Here is a 23,172-nt window from a genome sequence, read left to right on the forward strand (position 1 = left end):
ATACAGGATTTAGTTATACGCTGACCAGAAAATTGTTTTAATAATTAAGGTTTTAAAAAAATATGGGACAGTGATCGTCCCACATAATTGCTAGCCATGGCTAAATAGCCAATACTGATATACTGTAAGGAGTTACTAGGTAAGTCAGTAATTATGTCAGAATGTGTGAGATGATGGTGGACAGGAAAGCATTTGTGTCACCATTATTAAGCAAGGAGGCCAGGGACCCTGGAAAATGGACGTAAAATGGCCCCTTTGACTGTTGGGATAGTAAAATACAGCAAATATCAGTGTTGAGTGAGCCCCTCAGGGCTCTGGACTCTGGTGCCACTGCACCTGCTGCACCAATGCTAACTACACCCTGGCATGTGACACACACAAGCCACATTTTAGGCAGAGGTGAAGTTAAAGATGAAAGTCAAGAGCATATGAGAATTTATTTTCAAAAAGGAGTTTGAATGAGAATTATCGGTTGTCGGCTATCGAGTTTCTCAGCAGGTATTATCTGTAGGGACCTTAACCTTGTTTAGGCTTTTTTTTTATTTGTGATAGAGAGCCTGACTCGTTCCTTCAGCCTCTGTCAAATTCCAGTGAATAAAAACTAACTTTCAGCTGTGAGGAACCAGCTTCTATTTCCCACAGGTCAGCAGCCTTAAGGAAGCAAATAAATTAGAGCATCTTTGGGAGAAAAACATGTAGAAAACAAAGGTGTGCTCCATGTGCAGTTTAAATATGTTTGATACAAGATCAAAAAATATGCTTCAAAAGCAAAAGTTCATCCAAGGAAAATTGCTTTACCTCTTCTAAACAGCGCGCCTCTTCTTCGTGGTTCTCTTTCACAAACTCCTCCAGTGGGTACTTCAGCCTTGGAAACGGGGCAATGGGCCAGTCAAAAGAAGGGATGTCTAACTTGTGTATTGCTTTGGAATGAGTAGCTGCCAAACAACCTACACAAGGAGAAAACACATTCACAGCTTCTTTTAGTGCAGAAAAAAAGTACTCTCACAAGTGAAAGTGATGGAGTGGAGGGAAGTGATGTGCGTTGGCAGAGTAAAGGTCAGAATCTGTTACCCTCTGGCTGCGACGCAAGTCTCCAAAGGATATGCTCCATTTTTTAATGTTTTGTAGCTTTTATGAGCTACAGAGGAAGACCTACATTATCCCTATTTTAAAACAGGCAAATTTTAGAAAAGTGTGTCGCGCTTTCATTTTTTTAATCAATACTTTCAGGGAATACTGTATTTTATGTTCTTAGTTTTTTTAAGTCCGCAGTTAGGCTTAGATCCAGTTGTGATTAATTGCTGAGGGTGGATCAGGGATGGAGGTGATGTAATTTTGGTATTCCCTTTTTACCTTGTATTCTTTTTAATTTTTAATCTCATGTATTTTATTGAAGCAGTGTATCTTACGGCAGATGTTCTACGGGAAACGGCCACTACAACGCGGGCGTTTCCACGCATACACTTAACCACGCATGCTTTACAACGCATGCGTGGTTACCACGTATGACCTTTACCACGCATTCCTTTACTACGAGATGCATAGTAAAGGAATGTGAGTTAAAGGTAAAAATAAAAAAGGGGGTTTGGGGGGTCTCCCCCCCAAAAACATTTTTTTTTACCTGATCAACGCTCTTCTGAGCGTCTTGTCCTTCGGGTGAGGAGCATCATTAACAACGTTATTGCGTAGGTGCGTCTACGTACTGCATTAACAAAAAATAGAAAAAGGACAAAAGAAAACAGCGAAAGAAAAAGAAATCCGTCCATAGAAAGAAAAGAAAAGAGGCGAGTGTATAATTTTATACTAAATTTAAAACCTTAACTATGAAAATGCCATTATCATGCATAGCTATACAACGAAAATCGTTGTAAAGGTATGCGTGGTAAAGGGATTTTCGATGTAAAGAATATTCGTGGAAAAGGCATTCACGTTGTAACGCATGCGTGGAAAAGGCATGCGTTGCAACGGAATGCGTTGAAACGTCATGCAACCATGTTCTACAAATATGGCGCCTTAGTAGATACCTGGTATACTTGACTTTTATGGTTTTTTACAAAAGCCGAATAAAGTACTGCGGCTTTTGTTGTTATTCATGTAGGAGTTATCCTCATCTAAAAGGTTTTCTTCTGCACAACTGGACAAAACAGGACAACCATTACAGCAGGCTTTGTCTGGGATATTATTAATAAAGTAAAAAAGCAGCAAACCAGGCACCAGTTACAGGACACAGCAAGTTCCTTCATGGCCAATTTTTACAGCTTTGAGTGTTGTCATTATGGACCACACTCCTCAGAGTTATATGTATATTTGAAATGAATCGAAAATGTAATCATCGAGTGAGGCAAATGTTAGACTCACTGGAGTGAATTCCTACATAACAGTAAAGAAATGTAGTCACAGCCAAATGAATCCCAGCTAGTATGCCACTTTTTTACTTGGTGGTTACATTTCTGTGTCAAAATTTCATGGACTCACAAAATGTTATTGGTCAGAATTCTGAACAACCAAAAAAACAAACAAGACAGTAGCATTTTAAATTATGCATTTGGCAAAAGTCTCCCATAAAAATAACAATTTTTGTTCCTTTCATAGTTTGAATTAATATAATTATACACATGCTTATGCCTTTTTGACGCCTTTTCATCCCACATCAACGTATTTGTCAAATTATCCAGTGTCTTCCAATTTAACTGCTCAATGTTACTTGATTAATAATAATCCCTTATAATTTCGGTAAGGACATAGTTAAATAATATGTGACTGTCAGTTATTCCATCCCTCGATAGCATACATCAGAAACCTACTGTCAAGTTGTTATCTCTAGATGAATACAAAACATCCTTTAATAAGATGTCAAGGCATAAGGCATACCAAAAAAGAAACATTCCAACTCACTTTTTCATACAATACCGCTATGGTATACTGAAAACATAGAGGAGCAGAAAAGTAGTATATCTCTTTGTCTCCCAAATGAAATTTAAGTAGGTGAGAAAATGCAGCCTTCAACCTCAATGATGGGTCACTGAAGCTTTTATTAAATCACCTTCATTGAAAACTGGTGGCTGGAACACCTTCATTAACATTTGTTGATACTGTGTGTAATTTGCCTAGCTTCTATAACCAGGAAAGGCTACAATGATATACACTTTTAAAAGCTCAGTATTTAGAGTATGTATCTAGTACTGCTTGCAAGCAGTAGGAAAGGGGCGGTGCTTCAGTTGTGCAAGTGGTTGTAGGTGGTTGCCATCGGCAATCATTTGTGGGGTTTGAAACGTATTTTTCATTTTCAGACCAAGCACACGAGTGGCTGAAAATAAAGGGAATGAACGAGGACGAAAAAGATAGGTTAACAGGGGCCAAGGGACAAAGCATGGATTAACAATAACCCACAAGAGTGTAATAAAAGGACACGAAGCGCAGGATGGTGGAAAAAAGAAAAATTAGATGGAATCGCGGTATTTTGAAACCCCGGCACTAAGCAGTGCCAGTGGCGGGCACCTAATGAGTGCTTTGGGTCTATGTAAAGTTAATAATAATAATAAATCAATAAATAATAAGTGCTGGTACCCACAATTTTGTTAGGAGCTGCCCCCTAATTCCACCAGGGGCGTGTCCACATCCAATAGGAGCGTGAACCTGTAATTCATAGCAACCTTCGTGTATGGCGACGGAAGGTGCACATTGGTGATGGCTGAGAGTGTCAACGTCCTTTGCTGTGTATATAGAACAATACTGCACTTTAAAAGCATAATATCACGCGCATTGCCTGGCACCATTAATCTTTTTAACTACTGCAGTTTCTAATTTTACCACAAGATGGCGCAGTAAAGCCACAATTACGCGTCCTATTTACTTTTAATATTTGATCTTCGGGGCAGCTCCTGTTGATGACTATACTAAAATAAGTGCTGGTGGTGCCCACCGGGCAAATAAGGTTCTGCGGGTAATACAAATTGACACTAATTTTCCGGACATGTTTCACCCTGCTTTTTGCACGGGACATGCCCCCGTAATTACCAGTTCTCTGACAATCCCATTTTATCTGGAAACAGTAGTTTTCTAACGAGAAGGGAAATACCTGCAGGCCTGTGAGCAAGCACTGAATTGTTCCCATAAAATGGTGAAGTCGGGTGTTAGTGGAGGGCGAACACACTGAAACAAATGGAGGGAAACAATTGTTTGGTGTGTAGGAAAGGAATGCAGGGGGTCATCTCACTGACTTCTACGAGACGTATCTGCATATTGTGAGGGTGAAAAGGATTCCAAGGCGGTTGACACATCTCAAAAGAGGATGAGTTAAGAAAACTTTTAAAACAAAGAAAAGAGAGATCAGGGCTGTAATGGGGCTCTTTACCCCCACAAGGAGTGCTACTGCAACTCGTCTGCACATACAATGAAAAAAGAAATGGTAATAAACACATTTCTGTTTGGTTGTCATACCCATGGTTCTTCCGTGGAATGCTCCCATGAAGGACAGTATACTGTAGTCCGGACAGCCGGGGAGCTGAAGACAAAATCAGAGTTTACACTAGGTGGCGATGTAGCCACACAAACAGAAAAGATACACATTAGTACATTAAGAACACAGTAGACAAGATAACATTCCCCATAAAAATCTCATTATGAAGTAACTCTGCATCCCCTTACTAAGATATTTCACAATAAAGCCAAAGAATAGTCTGTTAACAAGACGGACAACATGAATCCGAGCTTCCTGCTCTTTACCACTAAAAGCCTTCTGGAAAAGCCAAACAAGAATAAGGGGGCAAGGAGTAGAGACGAGTGAAGTTCTTTAAGTAGAGCCCTCGTTACCTCAATGTAACCCCCAGCCCACCTCTCCTTCAACTCCCCAAGCCACAGCCCACGGGCACTGTGATGTAATGGTCAAAATGTTTTGGATTTTCTGTATTTATTTGACATCAAACAAGATACATTCCCAGGGGTGATTTTCAGAGGGCTGTGTGGTCCACTCTTTTTAAGTGGCAATGAAGTAGAACAGAATAAAACAATAGCGCCACCACTCTTTGGCCAATATCACTTGTGAAAGAGCATTTTAAAGTTACTGTTGACATTCAATTGCCAGAGGCAAGGGTTTTTGGAACTGGAAGGACAGACAAGTTATTTTCATATTTTTTACCAGGTGCCTTTGTGAGGTTCTGGAAGCCTGGAAAGAAATCCTACATAACTTGTCTTGCATCTTGTTGGTACAATTTTTTTTTTTTAAATGTATGAGAGTTATTTTAGAATCAGTAAGATGCTTTTCCTACAGTGGCATAGGTGAATATTTCCATAAGTAGTCCAGCAGGACTGCCTCTCATGATGATCAAGGGTTGAAGAGAAATTCTGTGAGCACCTGTGGAGTAAAAATCTCAGGGCGCAGCCCAGGACTGAGATTAAAAAGGAAGCTGCTGGCCTGTGTGATTCCTGTCAGCTGCAGTGCTGTGGCCCTGAGCGAATCCGCTATATGTAGCAAACCTGTCCCTGTGCAGACAGGGTTTTGTGGTAGAAACCCCCGCAGTGTTTCCCATTAGTGAGCAGGGTCACTGCAGTACTCTCCAGAATATACTCGAAAGATTAGTAAAGGAAAATGTGCCTCCGTCCTGGAGGTCTGGGACTAAATGTTGGCACTTGACCCGGAGCTCTTCCAAATTGCATATGACCTCCTGGAACCCACAGTCTAAACATAAATAAAATTGATACTTGTATAGCGCACTACTCACCCGCAAGGGTCTCAAGGCGCTTGTACGAATACCGCTGTGGAACCCATCCTGGCTTTCCTTGTGAGGCGTCCACTCCTGGGCACCCCCAAGGTGGAGGCCAGACATCCTTAGCGTTGTGGGGGCCGTTGTGGAGATTAAGCAAGCTATTGCCCAGAGTTGCAGAGTGGGACTCCATGATTGGAATGGCACCGAGGCAAGAATTATCAGGTCCGTGGAATTTTTGAGCCCAAGACCCGCCAAGGCGGGGAATTGAACCCTGGTCCCGGGCTAGACCTCTGCATCAGGGTCTGCCGCTCTAATCATTGAGCCACAGTCTAATAGGGCCTCCAGAATGTTGCAACTCTGAGGTGTTCACCTACAGCTTGGATACTTGTTATTCTAAAGGTACCTGACCTGGAACTAAAATTGCAATTCCATTGATTTTAAAGCAGTCCTTTTTACCATACATTTTTATAGGAGATTTTTTAAATTACTAGTATGTTCCATTACATTATTATTGTTTTTTGCGGGTGACATTCTATCAATATTTTTGGTTTTCCATTTATTTTGTAGGTTACGTTTTACTATTATTATATGATTGCTAGGCATCTAAGTCTGAAACACAATACGCTAAATAAATAAATAGATTACCCACTGGTAGTAACAAGCCAACAGAAAAAGTTTTAAGACATTTACCTGGTTTATCATGCATGTTTCGAGCTCCTCCTTTGAGACTTTACTGTGCCCCCTCTCCTTATTCTGAAAAAATATATGGGAATAGGGAAATAATTCAGAATTCAAAGCAGTTGCTAAAACAAACACTTTATTAAGCCTTCAAAATTCATTCAAGGTCAGACATGGAGTTAGCGCACCCAAGGAAAAATGAGATATGAACACAGTCACATGGAAATGGTGCAATACTTCAGGCAGATACGGGCAACCTGGCACCCCATACCTAAGGCACATCATGTGCCCCCCATGGCACTTTATTCATAGCACGGATCATGTATAAAAAGTCAAATAAAAACGATACTGTAGATAGACCAAAAAGCCTGAAATCCATGTTCCATTTACAATTAAAATGTGGTCCTTTGGAAAGTATATTTAACTTTATTTTACCAGGAAAATGAGTACAGAAATGAGTTGGAATGAAGCTTCAACAACTGAGATTAGACTAGTCTCACCAGGAAATATGGTTATTATTTCGTGATCATTAATATTATTGTTAATATCGGTAAATGCAATGTCACTGTACGGCATAATATATGTACACATAACAATGTCAATACCGGTGAATGTAATGTCAAATGTACGCCATAATATATGTACACATAACAATGTCAATTCCAGTAAATCCGATGACGATGTACGCCATGACAAATGTACGCATAATAATGAGAATGTCAGTAAATGCAATATCAATGACCGACATGTTATATGTACACATAATAAAAAACTCATATCATTGCTGTTGAATCCACCTGAGAGGGCCTCTCCATCAACCCTGAGTCGTGGTCAACAGAGCCTGCGACCCAAGCCTACCGATTGATAGGTCACAAGTGGGGTTACACTTAACCCGATTACCAAAGCACGAACAGGGAAAACCCAGATCAATCCCACAGATAGGCAGCTACATCACAAAAGGTCCAAGTAGACTGGTTCCAATAAAACATGTGTGGCCAAAGGGGCGCGCAATCCCAAAATACCACAAATTCAGATACCACATATGGTTCGGAACACTCAGCCAATCAGAACACAGCATGCACACTACATGCAGTAATCAAGGGCTTCCCTGCCGGACATCTGGACACATACACACTGGACCGCATTGGGCTCCACAAAGTCGAGAGACACCTTTGTCCCCTTATTAGATGGTAGAATTAATGGTTAATGATTAGGCTTGGATTTACATGCTCTACACGAATGTGTAATCAGTTTATGGTACTTCAAGAACTGTATATAATGCCGGGCCAAAAACTCTGCACATCAAGACAGACTTTAGACAAGCTTCTGTTGCTGCTCTCCCGACTGCTGCGTTTAATTAAACCAACTTGTTCCTGTTTTGCCAAACGCAATTTTCCTTTTTCTTTTTTCAAGGTAAATTAATAACTGAGCAACATTTTGGCGAGCCAGATAGGAGAGATTGGTTTATTGAGCCTAACTGTTGTCAAAGGACAAGGACCCCTGCCCGAATAGATTCACATCTTCGCTACAAGACCGGTGAGCAGACGCTATCATTGATTAAACGTTTTACTGAATTCGTGGTGCGGAGGTCCATCCAGAGGCCGCCTTCACAAGGTAAGAGACTACATCTGATCCTTAGTCCCAGCATGTGGCAAACTAGGACAAACTCGTAGATCACTATTTCCTTAATCAGCACGCTAGGGAAGGTGAAGGTAGTTTATAGTTTAGTTCACTTGGATCACTGGCCATTATACAGGTGGCTCGCATAGGCCCTAGGTGTGATAATGGGTTGCTTTTTAAATTTCTTCGCTTTGACGCTGAGCGTTACCCAGATGGTACGAATAGGTCCTGGGTGTAATATAGGGTCACTTATTTATTTTCTTTGCTTTGACCAGTGAGCATTACACAAATGGTACGCAAAGGCCCTGGATGTGATACAGGGTCACCAGCCGATCTTATTTTTTAGTATAAAGGAGTTTTCTTAGGGAAATGTGGTTTCTTAACACTGATCGTGTCTGCAAGAAGTGAAGAGGTGTGTTTTTTCACTTGGACTGCTGAGTGTCACACAGATGGTACGCATGACCCCTGGGTGTGATATAGGGTGTAATTCGGATGTTAGAGAAAAACTCAGACCTTTGATGAAATAATCCTTTTTCCTGTCACTCTCTTCTTTTTTCATTTAAGGTTTTCAATTTATGCATTGTCGATGTTGTGGTGCTGTTAAATTTTGCAATTGTACTTTATATTGAAATGTTATGTCCTGTTAGTCAGTTTATGCATCTATGAAATAGTAACCATTTTTTCTCACAAGTCAGTACTCCACATTTGCTATTTTGGTGCTAAAAAGTAATCATATTGTTCTGAACTAACCATTGCACTTTCTTACAGGTTATTATTTCATTGCATTGTCTTTGTCTACGGTTAGGTGTTTTTATGTGCACTGTTTTCCTTAAGAGGGCTCATATCCTCTAATTGTTCCGGGCATAAAACCTTGTTACACAATTTACCCACAATCAGACGATAATTTGGAATCATTTAAAACTCGAGAACGTCTGAAATGTACAAATTCATTGAAATGTATTCTAACTCATCATGGAGTCACAGCTACACCACATGCAAATGAGATTCCCCACACAGGCTAGGAAGCTATAAAAACACTGCAGTGAGTGGCACACACATACCAAGGCATTAAACGAGAGGCCCTACTAGAACTACGGGGCATCATTGAGGTGGCACCATCCTGCAAAGTTGTCCTCGAACATGCAAGCAAGGCAACCACACCTCCCTCACCATACACCGGCAGGGAGGTGCACTCTCTGATGCCTGCTATCGCAGCTGCCACTGCACTGGGTTACGCCAATCCACCTGTCGGCCCCCCACTGGGCAGTAAGTTACTAGACCCAGGGTTGGGAGACTACCAGACCAACCAGCCCAGGCAAGGCCAGCCCCCTCCCAGTCTGGGGCAGGCTCCCCCAAATTTTAACCCCCCCCCCCATCCATCAGACCCGTCAACCCCCAGCGGAACGAGGAGCACATGGTCCAAACCACCCCACCGAATGCTCCAGAGTTAGAGGGAGGTTCAAAGCAGTTCTGGATAATCACACCACCAGTGGGGGGGGAGGATAGGGGTCCCAGTCTCTGAGATCCGACACTGAGGGGGGAGGGCGCTTAGGATATGCTCCCCCAGGTTATGATCAGGTGTCAGAGGAAGCTTCAGCGAGTGAGCTTGAGGTCAAAACACTACCAAGGAGAACTGCATACAGCACTGAACAAAGGAGGCAGCCACATGGGAGTTAGAGAAGAGGCAAGAGTTGAGGATAGCGAGAGAAAGGGCTTTCACCTGGGAAGCCCAAAGGAAAGGAAGAACAATACACTCTCCCCTGGAGGAAACCAGAGTTAAGCCCTGGGCTCCACGAGGATGAACCTGGGGAAGAGTCAGAAGAGAGACCCCTAACAGAAAACCGAACCCCACCTGATCATCCTCATCGGAGAGAGGCCAACCAAGAAATAAGCAATCAGGGCAGTCTAACTGAAACACATTTAAGACATAGGAGAAGCAGAATTGCAACTTTACGCACGCACAAGGAGAGAGACGACAAGGACATTCTCAGCTCCCTCCAAACACGCCGGTCAGACAAACTGATCCCTAGAAAGGTAGCGTCCAGAAAAGAAGGTAAGGCCTTTGCGCAACCAATTTTCCACCTGCTAGCCCGCTCGTATGAAAGGGAGGGCCATTATGATAAACCCTGGCCAGAGGAGGGATCCTTCGAACCAGCAGATATAGCCGTCATGGAAGACTGCATACAGCACGGAGGGGGAGATCCGGGGTGGAACTTCCACTATATGCAGGAATGTCTAAGAAGATAGGAGCGCTACATTGGGGCGAATGCGACAGAGTCACTCTACGCCAAAATATGTCTGCTGCTTCAGAAGGGTGTGTCAGGGACCATCTATGTGCCATGGGCACAGATTGACAAAAAAGGGCTCAGGAACATGCCCCCATTGATGGACGGGACAGAAAAGTGGAGCTCATGCTTTCAGAAAAACACAGTGGGAATTATAGGCGACGTCAAAAATCTGTTCAGCAGCCTCATCGGAGAGCAAGTCGGCTTCCCCACAGTCACACTACCAACACGGAGCATAATGAGGCCACATTCAACTCATTTAGACACCAGATATTGATAGCCCTTAAGGAGATGTTACCTGACCGCCCAGACATAGGAGGATTGATGGCAGAGAGCATGAAGCCTGGTTAGACCGTGACTGAGTTCCTAGATAGAATGAGGGAATGATGGGGACAAGTAACAGGGCAGACCTAGACAAACACAGGTCTCCAGGTCACATTCTTCTACACCATCCTCAAAAAGGGACTGCCCACTGAGACACAGAGTGGACTAGATGGCATAGTAGGGCTAGACACTAAACCTTGGTGAGAAATAAGGGCCCACATATTACATTATTACAGAAAAAGACAGAAGAACAGGGAAAAGCAGGAGCGAGCCCAATGAGGCGCTGCCAAGCTGGTCCAACAAAAATTGAAAAAGACCGCCCTCGAGGGAAACGTACAAAAGGTGCCAGTCTTGAAGGGAGCTCCACCTCCAAACCACAGAGGGTATCCCCCCAATCCTAGTGGCAGAGGTCAACGAAGTTGGCTACAGCCAGACCTCATAGAGTGCTACTATTGTCACAGAATGGACCATAGGGCCAACTGATGCCGCTTAAAAATGTATCGTGAGCAGGGAGGAAGAATCCTAGGACAGCCAATACAGAATACCAATCCCCAAAACCAAGCCTAGAGCAATCCAAATGCATGATACAATCAGCCTCAGGTAAATAAGGCAACAGTCACCCTGCCGCAGCAGGGGCTGGGTGGTTGGTCAAGCACAAGGCAAAAGCTGCAGCAGACAGGGAATTCAGCCCACAATGACTGGGGACATAGCAGGGAGGGGTGACTGTCTGAGGAAGCAATGCCCCTGCACAATCAGAGAATGCAAACACACAGTAAGTCCAAAACCATCCCCCAACATGAGGACTCCCCTTCATACCCTTTACAGATACATTTACTTATCTGCATTAGTGAACAACCTTAGGGCCGCAGTACACTATGTTGATCAGGAATCCGAGCTAGAGTTTGCCATCCAGGGGCCCGCAGGGGCCTAGGCCTCTCTCCGCTGTTGATCCCCCGTGGCAGGGTTGGCTGGCCATGCCACCAGGGGGGAGACAGTCTGACGAGGGGGCAGGGCAGCCAGACTGGTGTATAAAAACCGGCACACAGGTCCACTTGTCCAAATCCAGCCTTGGACGAGTTATCTTAAAAGCCCCAGGGTTTCCACCAAATGGAGGCCCCCTTACAGGTCCAAAACGAGATAGACGCTCCAGTGTCGGCAGCCAGGTTTCCCGCACACCTAGCACAAAGATGTCCTCAAAACTCCAAAGCAAGCAATAACATGAAATACAGTCCGTAGAGCAAATCCATCAAAGCCATTAGCATTACCCGCATCGGGCTAATCACAAGTCCTGACAGCGCACCTGACTCTCATCGAAAGCACAGCATATAAGCACAATCCCAGCCACTCCCCTGCACAGCCATAATGGGGCCACGAACAACCCCCCAACTACCTCCTGCACACGACATTAGAATGAGCACTGCCCAAAAGCATAGGTAAAAGCCCAACAGAACCCGATCAAAGAAGCCCAAAAGTAGCCCCGAAACCCGGAACTTTCCAGAAAAACATATAAACTAACCATCCAACTACATTTGGGAGAACTTCATTACATGCCACATGACAACGGAAACATCACCATTACCCGCAAAGCCCCTAAAAATCATTATAAATCTACTTCCCTTCACATTGCACAAAACCCATGCAGGTAAAAAGGATACCCCCACACCGATAAAACAACACACACATACATTTAAAGGAAGCAGCTCTCAAAGTGAAGTACTCTCCCCTGCCATAGCGAGGGGGGGGGGGGGGCAAAGTACCTACATAATAACCCTAAAGCAAACCTAACCCCACCATTCTCTAAAAGTACTGCCACCTCCTTCCAGTGCTACTCTAAAACGTTTCATGCATAGTGAAGCTACAGATATAGAATTTACCCCTGTAAAGGAGGCACAGGAATTTCCTGAAAACTGTATACCGATATGTGATTTTTCCAAGCTAACCTGCAATTCACAAAACTTATCCAAACAGTTCCGCAATCGAGCCACATGTGCACCATCTTTACAGCAGCCCGACACCCCTTCAGCCGTAGCTCCCAAAAGGACTTCAACCTGGCCCAAATTGCTCAAGCGCAATCTGCCTTTACGCACACTTTTTTACAAACAAACTATATTTTGCACTTCACCAAGACACCCCTTGGCACACAGACAATAGATATCTCCCCTGGAGACTTTCACAAAACTTACAATTGTTTTCAAAGTTATGTATTTTGGTACACTCTCTGTCTAGCTGGGGTGCTCTCATGCACTACATAGCACACTCTTACACTACACATGGTATCAGCACATGACCACAAAGGCACCCAAGCCACAAACAGGTCGTTTTATATATGTTATTGTTAACTGGGATTTATAGAGGGCATGTTCACCGACAGGTCTCTTAGTGCTGTGAGAGAGAGAATAAACCCCGCTAAAGATCAGATATACAAACACCCGGTCTGGGCCTATGCTGTGCCCAAGGGTTCTAAAAAAAGGAGAGTCTTAATTTTTTTCCTAAAGGGGAGAAGGGTGGGTTCCCTGCGTAAGCTCTCCGGTATCCCATTCCACAGGTGAGGGATCACTACAGAGAAGGCTCTGCCCCCTTTGGAGGTAGTATTGAAGCGCGGCCAGGCCAGTAGGCCTTCCTCGGATGAGTGGAGGGTACGTCCTGGCACATAGTTCTCGAGGCACTCCTTGATGTAGACTATGGCTTTGTGAGCAATGCAGAGACCTTTGAACCTGGCTCTCTGTTTGATGGGGAGTCAGTGCAGCTGCTGCAGTAAGGGGTAGCATGTGCCCGTCACTTGTGGACACTTGGTTCGACATGGTGAGGTTTGCATCTATTTTTTATGCCAAGGCTTTTTACGACCGGGACTGGCGTGGGTGATGGGTTAGTTATAATTTGTTCTAGGGCCTGTAAACTGGGAGGTTGGTTAGGAAAGGAGTCATGCAGCTGGCGGCAAGTAGCTCTTATTCTGTAATATGAAAAAAAAACCAGAAAAAGGGGGCTTTAAAGCGCTTTCTGCATCTGGAGGCAGCAGGAAGGTGCAGACAGGCTTTACTTATCTCAAGAGATAGACCCCGATAGAGCAAAATGTCTCATCCATCTGTACCTATGTAGGATTAGGAACAAGATACAACCCAACAGAGTAGAACCCCATAGAGCAGTATTAAACATTACCCGGAAAGAGAACAACCGCACAGCACTATACCTTTTTACCGAACCTAGCAACATTCAAACCAAGCTAGACAGGATGAACAGAAGGGGGACTGTAGGGGAGGAGACTGTTTGGCCCCAAGACTTCATAGAAAAGAGCTTCTTAAAGGTAGCAGAACTACTGCACCAGTGCACAAATATGTTCACTCCTGCCTCCATTTGCCGTCCCAGGGTGTCCCTTAACATATTTGGGGCGGTCTTTCTAAATGACAAATGGAGCCCTAAATATGTAAATCCAGTGTAGGGCAATTCAGCTTGATGATGCTGGGGAGAATGGATCCCATGGGAGGGAAGTCAACCACCAGCACAGATAACCCATGCCAGAAAATCTGGAATACTGAGATAAATAGGTACACATGGTTGGTAGGCAATGGGCAACCCCTAATTGTACGGAAACTTACAATGTATTCCTTGTGTTTCAGTGGTAAAGGAACAATACTGCTCAGTACAAATGAAAATGGTGAAGCAATACTGCACATACCAGAACTGCAATGGGGCACCTCCACATTGATTTTTTACTACTGGCAATGCAGAGAATCTGCCTATGCACAGCTCGTTCCCAGATGACGGAGACTCTGCACCCTCATGACCATACACACCCCATCCCTGGTCGTTCCTGAAGAAGATCTGCCCGAGTTGGTCCAACATCGGCTACAGAAGAAAACAACTTGTTTGCATCAGGCTAGAAAAAGAAGAACTGATTACTATTTTGGCTGGGCTCAGTACCAGGACAATCCAGAAGAATTCAGACTGTTTTCTGACACTCAGGTGAATGCGGGAGGGTCCTTACCTTTCTTCACCATACGAACAAAAGCAAATGCCCGCTAATTACAGATAACCAGGTGGGAACTACTGAAAATGATTAACAACACAGAATTAGGCCTAAATGTTATCAGGGAAGAACTAAGAGCCATCTTCCTTATGGTGATGCAACATTGGTATGTGTTGGACTTGACGACGGCGATGGAGGGTGGGGTGTGTGCCAAGATTGGTCCTTCCTGTTGCACGTTTATTCCTGTAAATGATCTTGAAAACGGAACTCTCATCCTTGCCATCCAAGTACTACATCATCTACAAGCTGGCATGAAGAAGGAGGGAGTGGCTCCTGAGCAGGACTTGTTTTTATAGCTTTTTAATGGCTCCTCCTGTGGGGGACCAAACTGTGCACATCTTTGCTTCCGGTTGTCATTTTTGTACCACTATTGTGTGGTTTGCTAGTGTAAAAATACAGTCCTCAAATTAGGTAATCTTCAAATAGCTAGAGAAAGGATAGCCGACACAATAGAAACACACTCACCCTTGAATAGTGTGACAGTTATAACAAATGAGAAAAATAATGCAGTTAAAAATTCAACTAGAGGGGGGAATATTAATATCGGTGAATGCAATGTAATGCATGCCATAATATATGTACACATAACAATGTCAATACCGGTGAATGCAATGTCAAATGTACGCCATAATATATGTACACATAACAATGTCAATTCCAATAAATATGATGTCGATGTACGCCATGACAAATGTATACGTAATAATGAGAATGTTGGTGAATGCAATATCAATGACCGCCATATAATATATGTGCACGTAATAACGAACTCGTATCATTTCTGTCAAATCCACCCGAGATGACCTCCCCACCAGAGTCAGAGATACCTGGTCAGACATGCCCTGCAACCCAAGCCTATGGATTGATAGGACACAGGTGGAGTAACACTTAGCAATACACACAAAGAGAGGGGAGACCCAAATATTTATAACAGTGTCTATCTTTTTTTTTTTTTTTACTTTTATTTATTTACATTTTTCATATTGATGACGTTTACAGGACACAGCACATAATCCCTTATACAAAACTTGTTTACACAAACACATATCAATTATCAGAAACTTTAGGACAGTCATTTACATCGGTTATAAAAATTCAATTCTGGACAGTAATTGTAATGATATCGGATACAGCCTTTAGAATCCCCGGGGTTGGTCACCTGTTGCAATATCAAGATCATTTACCCAGCACACTCTGTCATTGATTCATTTCTACCGTGGGGGACTGGAATTAAGAGTGCCGGTGGTCTGCATATATAAATTTGTATCGACTGAATCTTGTGCACTTAAGCACTCCAACATGGGGTTCCAGATATCTTTGGGTCTGGACGCTGCAGGCATGAGTTCCCAGAATAACGAGAGTTGGGTTTGACAATATGTAATATCTCGAAACCATTCCTTGCAATTTCCTCCAGTGAATAGCCACTCTGCGTTTGGCAAGCAGTAATAGCATTGTATGTATTTTCCGAAGGCTCGCTGGAGTATCTTTAACTAATCCCAACAGACCTAGCAGCGGTGTGTTTGTGACTTCGCAATGGTACGGAAGACCTCTATCTAGTACTAAGCTATAGTGGGGCACTCCCATGCAACATGCAGGAATGTTGCAGAGGTCGCTTTGCACCTCCAGAAAATTTCTGTGGGCCTCAGACCCATACAGTATAGCTGGGAGGGGGTGCGATAAGACCTGTGGAGATATTTAAAATGAATTAAACGCAATTTATAGTAAGGGGATTGCATTTTTAATTGGGCACAGCAATATTTCCGTTGTTCTGTTGTTATTTGGGGGTCTAGTTCGGAGTTCCTGAGCACTAGCTCCTTAGGCTCCATTACTGTAGCGGTGTTTTGCATACTGCTGTAAAGCCTCGTGACTAATTTACGTGGTGATGGGTTAGTTATAATTTGTTCTAGGGCCTGTAAACTGGGAGGTTGGTTAGGAAAGGAGTCATGCAGCTGGCGGCAAGTAGCTCTTATTCTGTAATATGAAAAAAAAACCAGAAAAAGGGGGCTTTAAAGCGCTTTCTGCATCTGGAGGCAGCAGGAATGTGTCTTCCAGGTATAAGTCTGCAAATGTAGTTATACCCAACTCAGCAGCTACTTTAACATTCCCTTTCTCCTCCAGTGGTGGCATCTGGGGGTTTTGCGCCAGTGGCGCCAAAGTGGCATATATAATCGCCAAATCAGCTCTCCAGCCCAGTCCCTCCCTATAACAGTGTCTATCTTGCCTGTATCCGAAACAAGTGAGCGTAATGCAACCAGGTGAATTGGTGCTTATATATATATTCCTCACCCACAAGTACGACCTGTGTCATGCTTCATCATTGGACCCTCACCCAGACACTGAATGTGAAAGGGTGAGATTGACATGTTTGTAAGTGGAGCACTTTGAGTGGTAGCAGTATGTGAAGGCAGGGTTGAGAGAGTGGGTTAAAATATCCTTTAAATCCTTTGTAACAGATTTATTATTCAGAGATCTAAGGCTAGGTTAAAAAGAAGATGTGTGTGATGCTTTAAGGAATTATTGTTCCCAGACATCCAATAGGTCAACATGTTTCAGCCTTTATATAGTCCGTGAAGGGTCAGTCGGCTTTCTTCAGGACTTCGGTTTTACCCTTCTTTTTGCAAATGCTAATTTGCTGTACAATTAAATAATAAAAAACATGCACATATCCATACAGACCATATTTATAGGACCTTTTTCTTGTATGGTTGTAACTAACGAGAAAAGGAGGGGGACGGATTAGGCATCAGTGGGCGCTTGTACTTTTTTGGAGCACCCACAGTAGTGAGATTATTAAGATAGGCTATAAGTATGTAGTAATCACACGAAGTAGAAAGTGGAAAACAGCAAGCCTTTATTATACGAACTCCCACGGGCACGACGCTTGCCTGTGGCTGCGCAGTAATCATAAACCAACTGTAATAACTGTCAGAACCACCACGTCATAGCGGACAGCGCGAGACACTAAATGTACGCCTCGCGCTCTAGCAGCGCGAGGCAGAGCAGGCCACTACATATCTCCTTTCCTTAGAAAATAAAGAAGCAGAGAGAGAGCAGCGAAGAGGAGAGAAAGGACATGGAAGAAAGCAAGGAAGAAAGAAAGAAAGTGAAGATAGGAAGGAAAAGAAAAGAAGGAAACCCGCAAGAGAGTAGGAGGGAGAGAGAAAGAGAAGGAGAGAGAGAGAGCGAGAGAGAGCGAGAGAGAGAGAGAGAGAGAGAGAGAGAGAGAGAGCAAGTGCAGAAGAAACACCACCATGGGAAGGAGGAGACACCAACATCATTGACGGTATCTAACAGGAATATTAACTGTTCTGGTACTCCTCCTGACAGTGGCGTGGCTGGGAGAAGAATTCGGGACATCAGGTTTACCGTGAGAGATCCTAAGAGAGGCCTCACTTCTCGACCTGGGATACTTGACATCATTGAGCATATTTTTAACTTTCGCCACCTTGTTACTATTCCACCAGTCTTTTCCATTGACTCGAACAGCATTACCACACACTTTATCCACCACCACAATTTCCCCATACTTGGCTTCTCCTTTCCTTACAAAACCTGGTTTCTTTATTCTGATCCTGTCTCCCACAGTAAATTCTCTGATCTTAACACGCTTCCTTTCATCAAAGTACACCTTTTGTTTGACCTGGACTTCCGCAGACTTGGACCTCACTTTCTCATCCATCTCTTGGGGAGAAGAATATGATTTATTCCATTTAGACATCCAAACCGGTCTAAACTCGGTACATGGTTTCCTACCTCTCAGTAGTTCAAAGGGGGACACCCCAGTAGACGAATGGGGAGTGGTTCTATAAAACCACAACATTGTCCTGACACTATGGGGAACATCTTTGTGGTGGGCGAGAGCCCATTTGACACAATCACCTATGACTCTATTAAGTCTCTCTACCAAACCATTGGTTTGAGGATGATAGAGAGAACTACGGTAATGAATGATGGCAGATTCTCTAAGAAACTCTTGTACCTCAGATGATACAAATTGTACCCCGTTATCTGAGATTAAAGTTTGAGGAAACCCTTCTCTCATAAATGTTTCCCTTAAGAAGTCAATGATTTCTTGGGAATCAACCTTAGAGACAAACTTGGCCTCGGGCCACTTAGTGTAATAGTCCACCATGACAATGGCGAATTTACACTGATGGGGAAGGCTGTGAAAGGGTCCTAGGACATCTATGCCAAGTTTCTCCCACGGGCCACCCGGGAGGGGAATAGGAGTGAGGGGAGGACTACAAGTGTGGAGACTTTTGTCACTTGACGAACACACGGTGCAATCTTGCACCATTTCCTCTATATCTCTATCCATTTTGGGCCACCAAAAGTACTCTCTTACTCTACGCTTGGTTAATGTGGCACCAAGGTGCCCCTCATGTGCTTTGGTGAGAAGAGTGGGTCTGATGTCCACAGGTGGAACAAGTTTCTCTAACCTGAAAACCAGACCATCCTCAATAGAAAGTTCATCACACACCTTGACATAGGGTTGTAACATGACATCTACATTCCTTTCCCTGGGCCACCCTTGGGAAATATATTTCATCAGGTTTTTAGAGACTTCATCTCCAGCCACCGCCTCCCTCCATTTTTTCTGATCAATAGTACAAACATTACTAAGTTCAACACTGGCTATAATGTAATCCTCCTTTTCATCAAAACAGCATTCATCAATGCCTTGTATGTCCTGACTCGTATTAGCAGGCAAACGTGACAGTGCATCCGCTCTTACATTTTTTCCCCCAGCAATATGTACAATTTCAAAGTTGTATTGTAAGAGTTTAGAGGCTAGGCGTGCGATGCGGGGAGTGGCCCCCCGGCTGTTGGTGCACCCTAAAATCGCTACTAATGGTTTGTGGTCCGTTTGAAGAATGAATTTTTGTCCCCACAAATAGTTTTTAAATTTTTCAATGCCCCACCAACATGCTAGAAGCTCCTTCTCAATGACCGAATAGTGAGTTTCAGCTTCTCTTAGTACTCTGGATGCAAACCCTACAGTGTGTTCCTCTTTGCCAACCATCTGTGTCAACACAGCGCCCAGACCGTAACTGCTAGCATCAACAGTCAGCGTACACTGGACCCCTTGTACGAACGGCTTCAAGGCCTTGACCGTGCTGAGTTGTTCCTTGATCCAGTCAAAGGCAGCCTTGCACTCATCATCCCACACAAATTCACTTCTGTCTTGGAGCAGCTTGGAAATGGGACGAATCTTTGTAGCATAGTCTTGAATAAAGCGGGCATAAAATTCTGTGAGACCTAACAGAGACTTGACACCAGCTTTGTCTTTGGGAGCGGAAGCATCAACAATGGCTTGAACCAAACTCGGTTTAGGCGTGACACCTTCACTCGATATAGTGTGACCCAGATAGTCCATCTTGTCTTTAGAGAATTCGCACTTGTCCCTTTTTAGGACCACCCCATGTTCCTGGAATATGGACAGGATCTTGTTCAGTGCAATGTCGTGTTCTTGTTGGTCTCTTGCGAACAACAGAATGTCATCCTGGAATATGGCCACGTTCTTTATTCCCTTCAATAAATTGACCATGACCCTCTGAAATACAGAGGCTGCTGAGGCCAAACCGAAAGGCATGCGACAAAATTGGAACAAACCTGCAGGGGAGTTGAACGCTGTGAAATGGCGTGAATCCTTGTCCAGTTCAATTTGGTGATACGCCGAGGCCAGGTCGAGTTTGGTGAAGACCTTGGCACCTTCGACTACCCCCAGCATTTCCGATATGTTCGGTAGAGGATGCGAGTCTACCCAGATGACCTTGTTTAGATTGCGCAAGTCAATGCAGATTCTGAGATCATTATTTTTCTTCCTTGCCACGACCAATGCTGAGGACCAATCAGACGACTCAATAGGTTCAATAACCCCTCTTTTTTGCATGGACAAAAGTTCTTTCTCCAGGTCTTCTCTGATACTGAAAGGGATACTCCTTATTTTGTGTTTTACAGGTACCACATCACTCTTTATCTTGATCTTGTGTTTGAATCCTTTGATTTTCCCCAGTTCACCTGAAAACACTCTGGGATATTTATTGAGTAGTTCCTCAACCTGTGTTTGGTCCCGAACCACTAGAATCTGTTCCTTGGCTCCAGGGCACAGCATCATACTGAACAAACCTTGGTGGAACCATCCTAATATGTCTAGTCCATTGACAGCGACATATACTTTTCCGTAAATGTGTCTGTTCTTGAAAATCAAGATGTCCTCAAAATACCCCTTCAGTTCTATACTTCTCCCTTCATAGGATACAGGCTCACGGTCTGGCGGTTGCAGAGGTCTGTTACCCCATTTTCTCCTGAACAAAGATTCACTGATCATTGTGATCCTAGCACCAGAATCTACAAGCAGCCTCACACTCTCTTCCCCTACACCGATGATGGCATAGGGATCTACACAGTCATCAGGGTTACCACTTTTTATGTTCCCTTCCCTAACTACCACTACCATGTCCTTGAGTTCACACAGGGTGTCATCACTGTCACTCCCACTTGCATCCATGGCACATGCTACCTGTTCTTTCTTATATTTTTGGCTTTGACATACCTTGTCAAAATGTCCCAATTTCCCACATTTGCGACAGGTTGCATTTCTCGCAGGACATGGTCTACCACTTTTCACATGGGAGGGATATCCACATCTGTAACATATATCAGTCCTTTTGAAGAAATTATTTTGCTGATAATCCTTTTTCCTTTCATGTTTTTTAAAACGGACAGGGGTAACAACTTCAATACTTTTACTTTCCAGTTCCTTTATGGAAGATTGTGACGTTTCAATACTTTTCGCTATGCGAATAGATTCATCCAGGGAGGGATTTTCCAAAGATAAAAGTTTTTGTCTTATAGTCTTGTCCAGACATTTCCCTATAAACTGATCACGAATCAACTGTTCACTGAAATTTTCAAATTCACATTCTGCCACCAACTTCCTCAAAGCAGTAATGTATGTGTCTACATCTTCCTCATTTTTCTGCACTCTTTTAAAAAATTTGTGTCTAGACACCACCACACTGGGTTGCTTATCAAATCTGGCTTTTAATTTTTTCACTGTGTCTTTGTATTCATCAGTTTCTTCGTCTTCTTCCCCAACTACATCCGGTAAATGTTTAAGGGTTTCTCTCCCTTCATACCCCAGGGAATGGAGTAGTAAGAACTTTTTCCTTTCTGCCCTGAACCTATGTGCTCCTATAGCACCCAGGTAATTTTCAAACGCGTCAAACCATTTCCTCCAAGGCACAGGAGGTTCGCCCGGTGTGTCCAGGAAAGGAGATGGTGGAATAATGGACTGCATCATGTGAAATTTCCTTTGAAAATGCAAATAAGGAAATATATATTTCTTGTTACTGCAAGTATTTAATGGTGGCAATAAGAGCGGTCACAATAGCCTATGAACCAATGTTCTAAGTAAGTCACCACTTATGAAACAGCCTCTGTGACCCCCACACGGAAGATGGAGAGAGAATTTATGTTTATATCCTTGTACATATTAAGGTCGTGCCCTCATAATGTCGTTTTCTTTTTCCAAATGTAGAAAACCCTTTTATTTTGCTCCAAAACATATGTTCATCCCACTTATTTATGCTGCCCAGGGTATTCCAGACCAAGATGACTTAAAATACTTGTGTAAACCATGCGCGGCAATGAAATTGACCCAAATGAGGCTGTAGCTTTAAGAACTGGGCGGGGTTACAGCAACAGCAGAGACGCGCGAAACGCCTCTCGTAACACGTTCCCTCACCTCAGGCTGTTACTAACAATACCCGGAGACGTCAGGAGGCAGGCGGTCACAGCTCCGTGAAAGGCTGAGGCAGAGAACCTTCACCGATCGTTTCGTGAGAAGTACGCAGGGCATCCAACTCTTCAGGTACTTGAACCGGATTATGCTGTGGGTTCTGTGGGAGTCGTACTCGTCGCCAATCAGTCGTGTAGTAATCACACGAAGTAGAAAGTGGAAAACAGCAAGCCTTTATTATACGAACTCCCACGGGCACGACGCTTGCCTGTGGCTGCGCAGTAATCATAAACCAACTGTAATAACTGTCAGAACCACCACGTCATAGCGGACAGCGCGAGACACTAAATGTACGCCTCGCGCTCTAGCAGCGCGAGGCAGAGCAGGCCACTACAAAGTATTTAGGTGAAAACCATGTGTTTACCTTAAAATAGTTGTCACCACATCTAGATACTCAGCATCTTAAAAGTTTTGGAAGTATAAATAAGGAAAACACATTTAAAAGGAAAAACAGACTTGACCTATTACATACATGACTTGTTTTTTTCAACAGACATCATAAGGGTACCAGGGGAGGACGGACTCTGTAGTCACATACTAGAAGGAAAAATTCATTTTTGTGGTCATCTTGTTGTGTAAATAACTTGCTGCGTTAGCAGAGCATTTCAGATAACCAGCGTAGAAAAAAGGGAGAGACAAGACCTTACTTCATCAAGAGTACGCTCATAGGGTCTCCCTGTGTCCCTGCATGTTGGGAAAGGTTTGATAGTTCTCTCATTTTATGCACCCCAT

General features: G+C 43.6%; 1 protein-coding gene across 3 annotated transcripts in view; it reads right to left on the reverse strand.

The window, feature by feature from the left end:
* Positions 1 to 23,172, reverse strand: part of ABAT (4-aminobutyrate aminotransferase) — a 499,792-nt gene that overhangs the window by 83,024 nt on the left and 393,596 nt on the right. For all 3 annotated transcript variants that reach the window (XM_085628334.1, XM_085628336.1, XM_085628335.1), the window contains exons 9-11: positions 6,396 to 6,458; positions 4,441 to 4,504; positions 799 to 947 (exon numbers count right to left, since the gene is read on the reverse strand). In XM_085628334.1, the coding sequence (XP_085484460.1) occupies positions 799 to 947; positions 4,441 to 4,504; positions 6,396 to 6,458 (276 nt within the window). The remainder of the gene's footprint in view (positions 1 to 798; positions 948 to 4,440; positions 4,505 to 6,395; positions 6,459 to 23,172) is intronic.

The sequence above is a fragment of the Triturus cristatus genome, chromosome 10, assembly GCF_964204655.1.
Source record: "Triturus cristatus chromosome 10, aTriCri1.1, whole genome shotgun sequence".
NCBI lineage: Eukaryota > Metazoa > Chordata > Amphibia > Caudata > Salamandridae > Triturus > Triturus cristatus.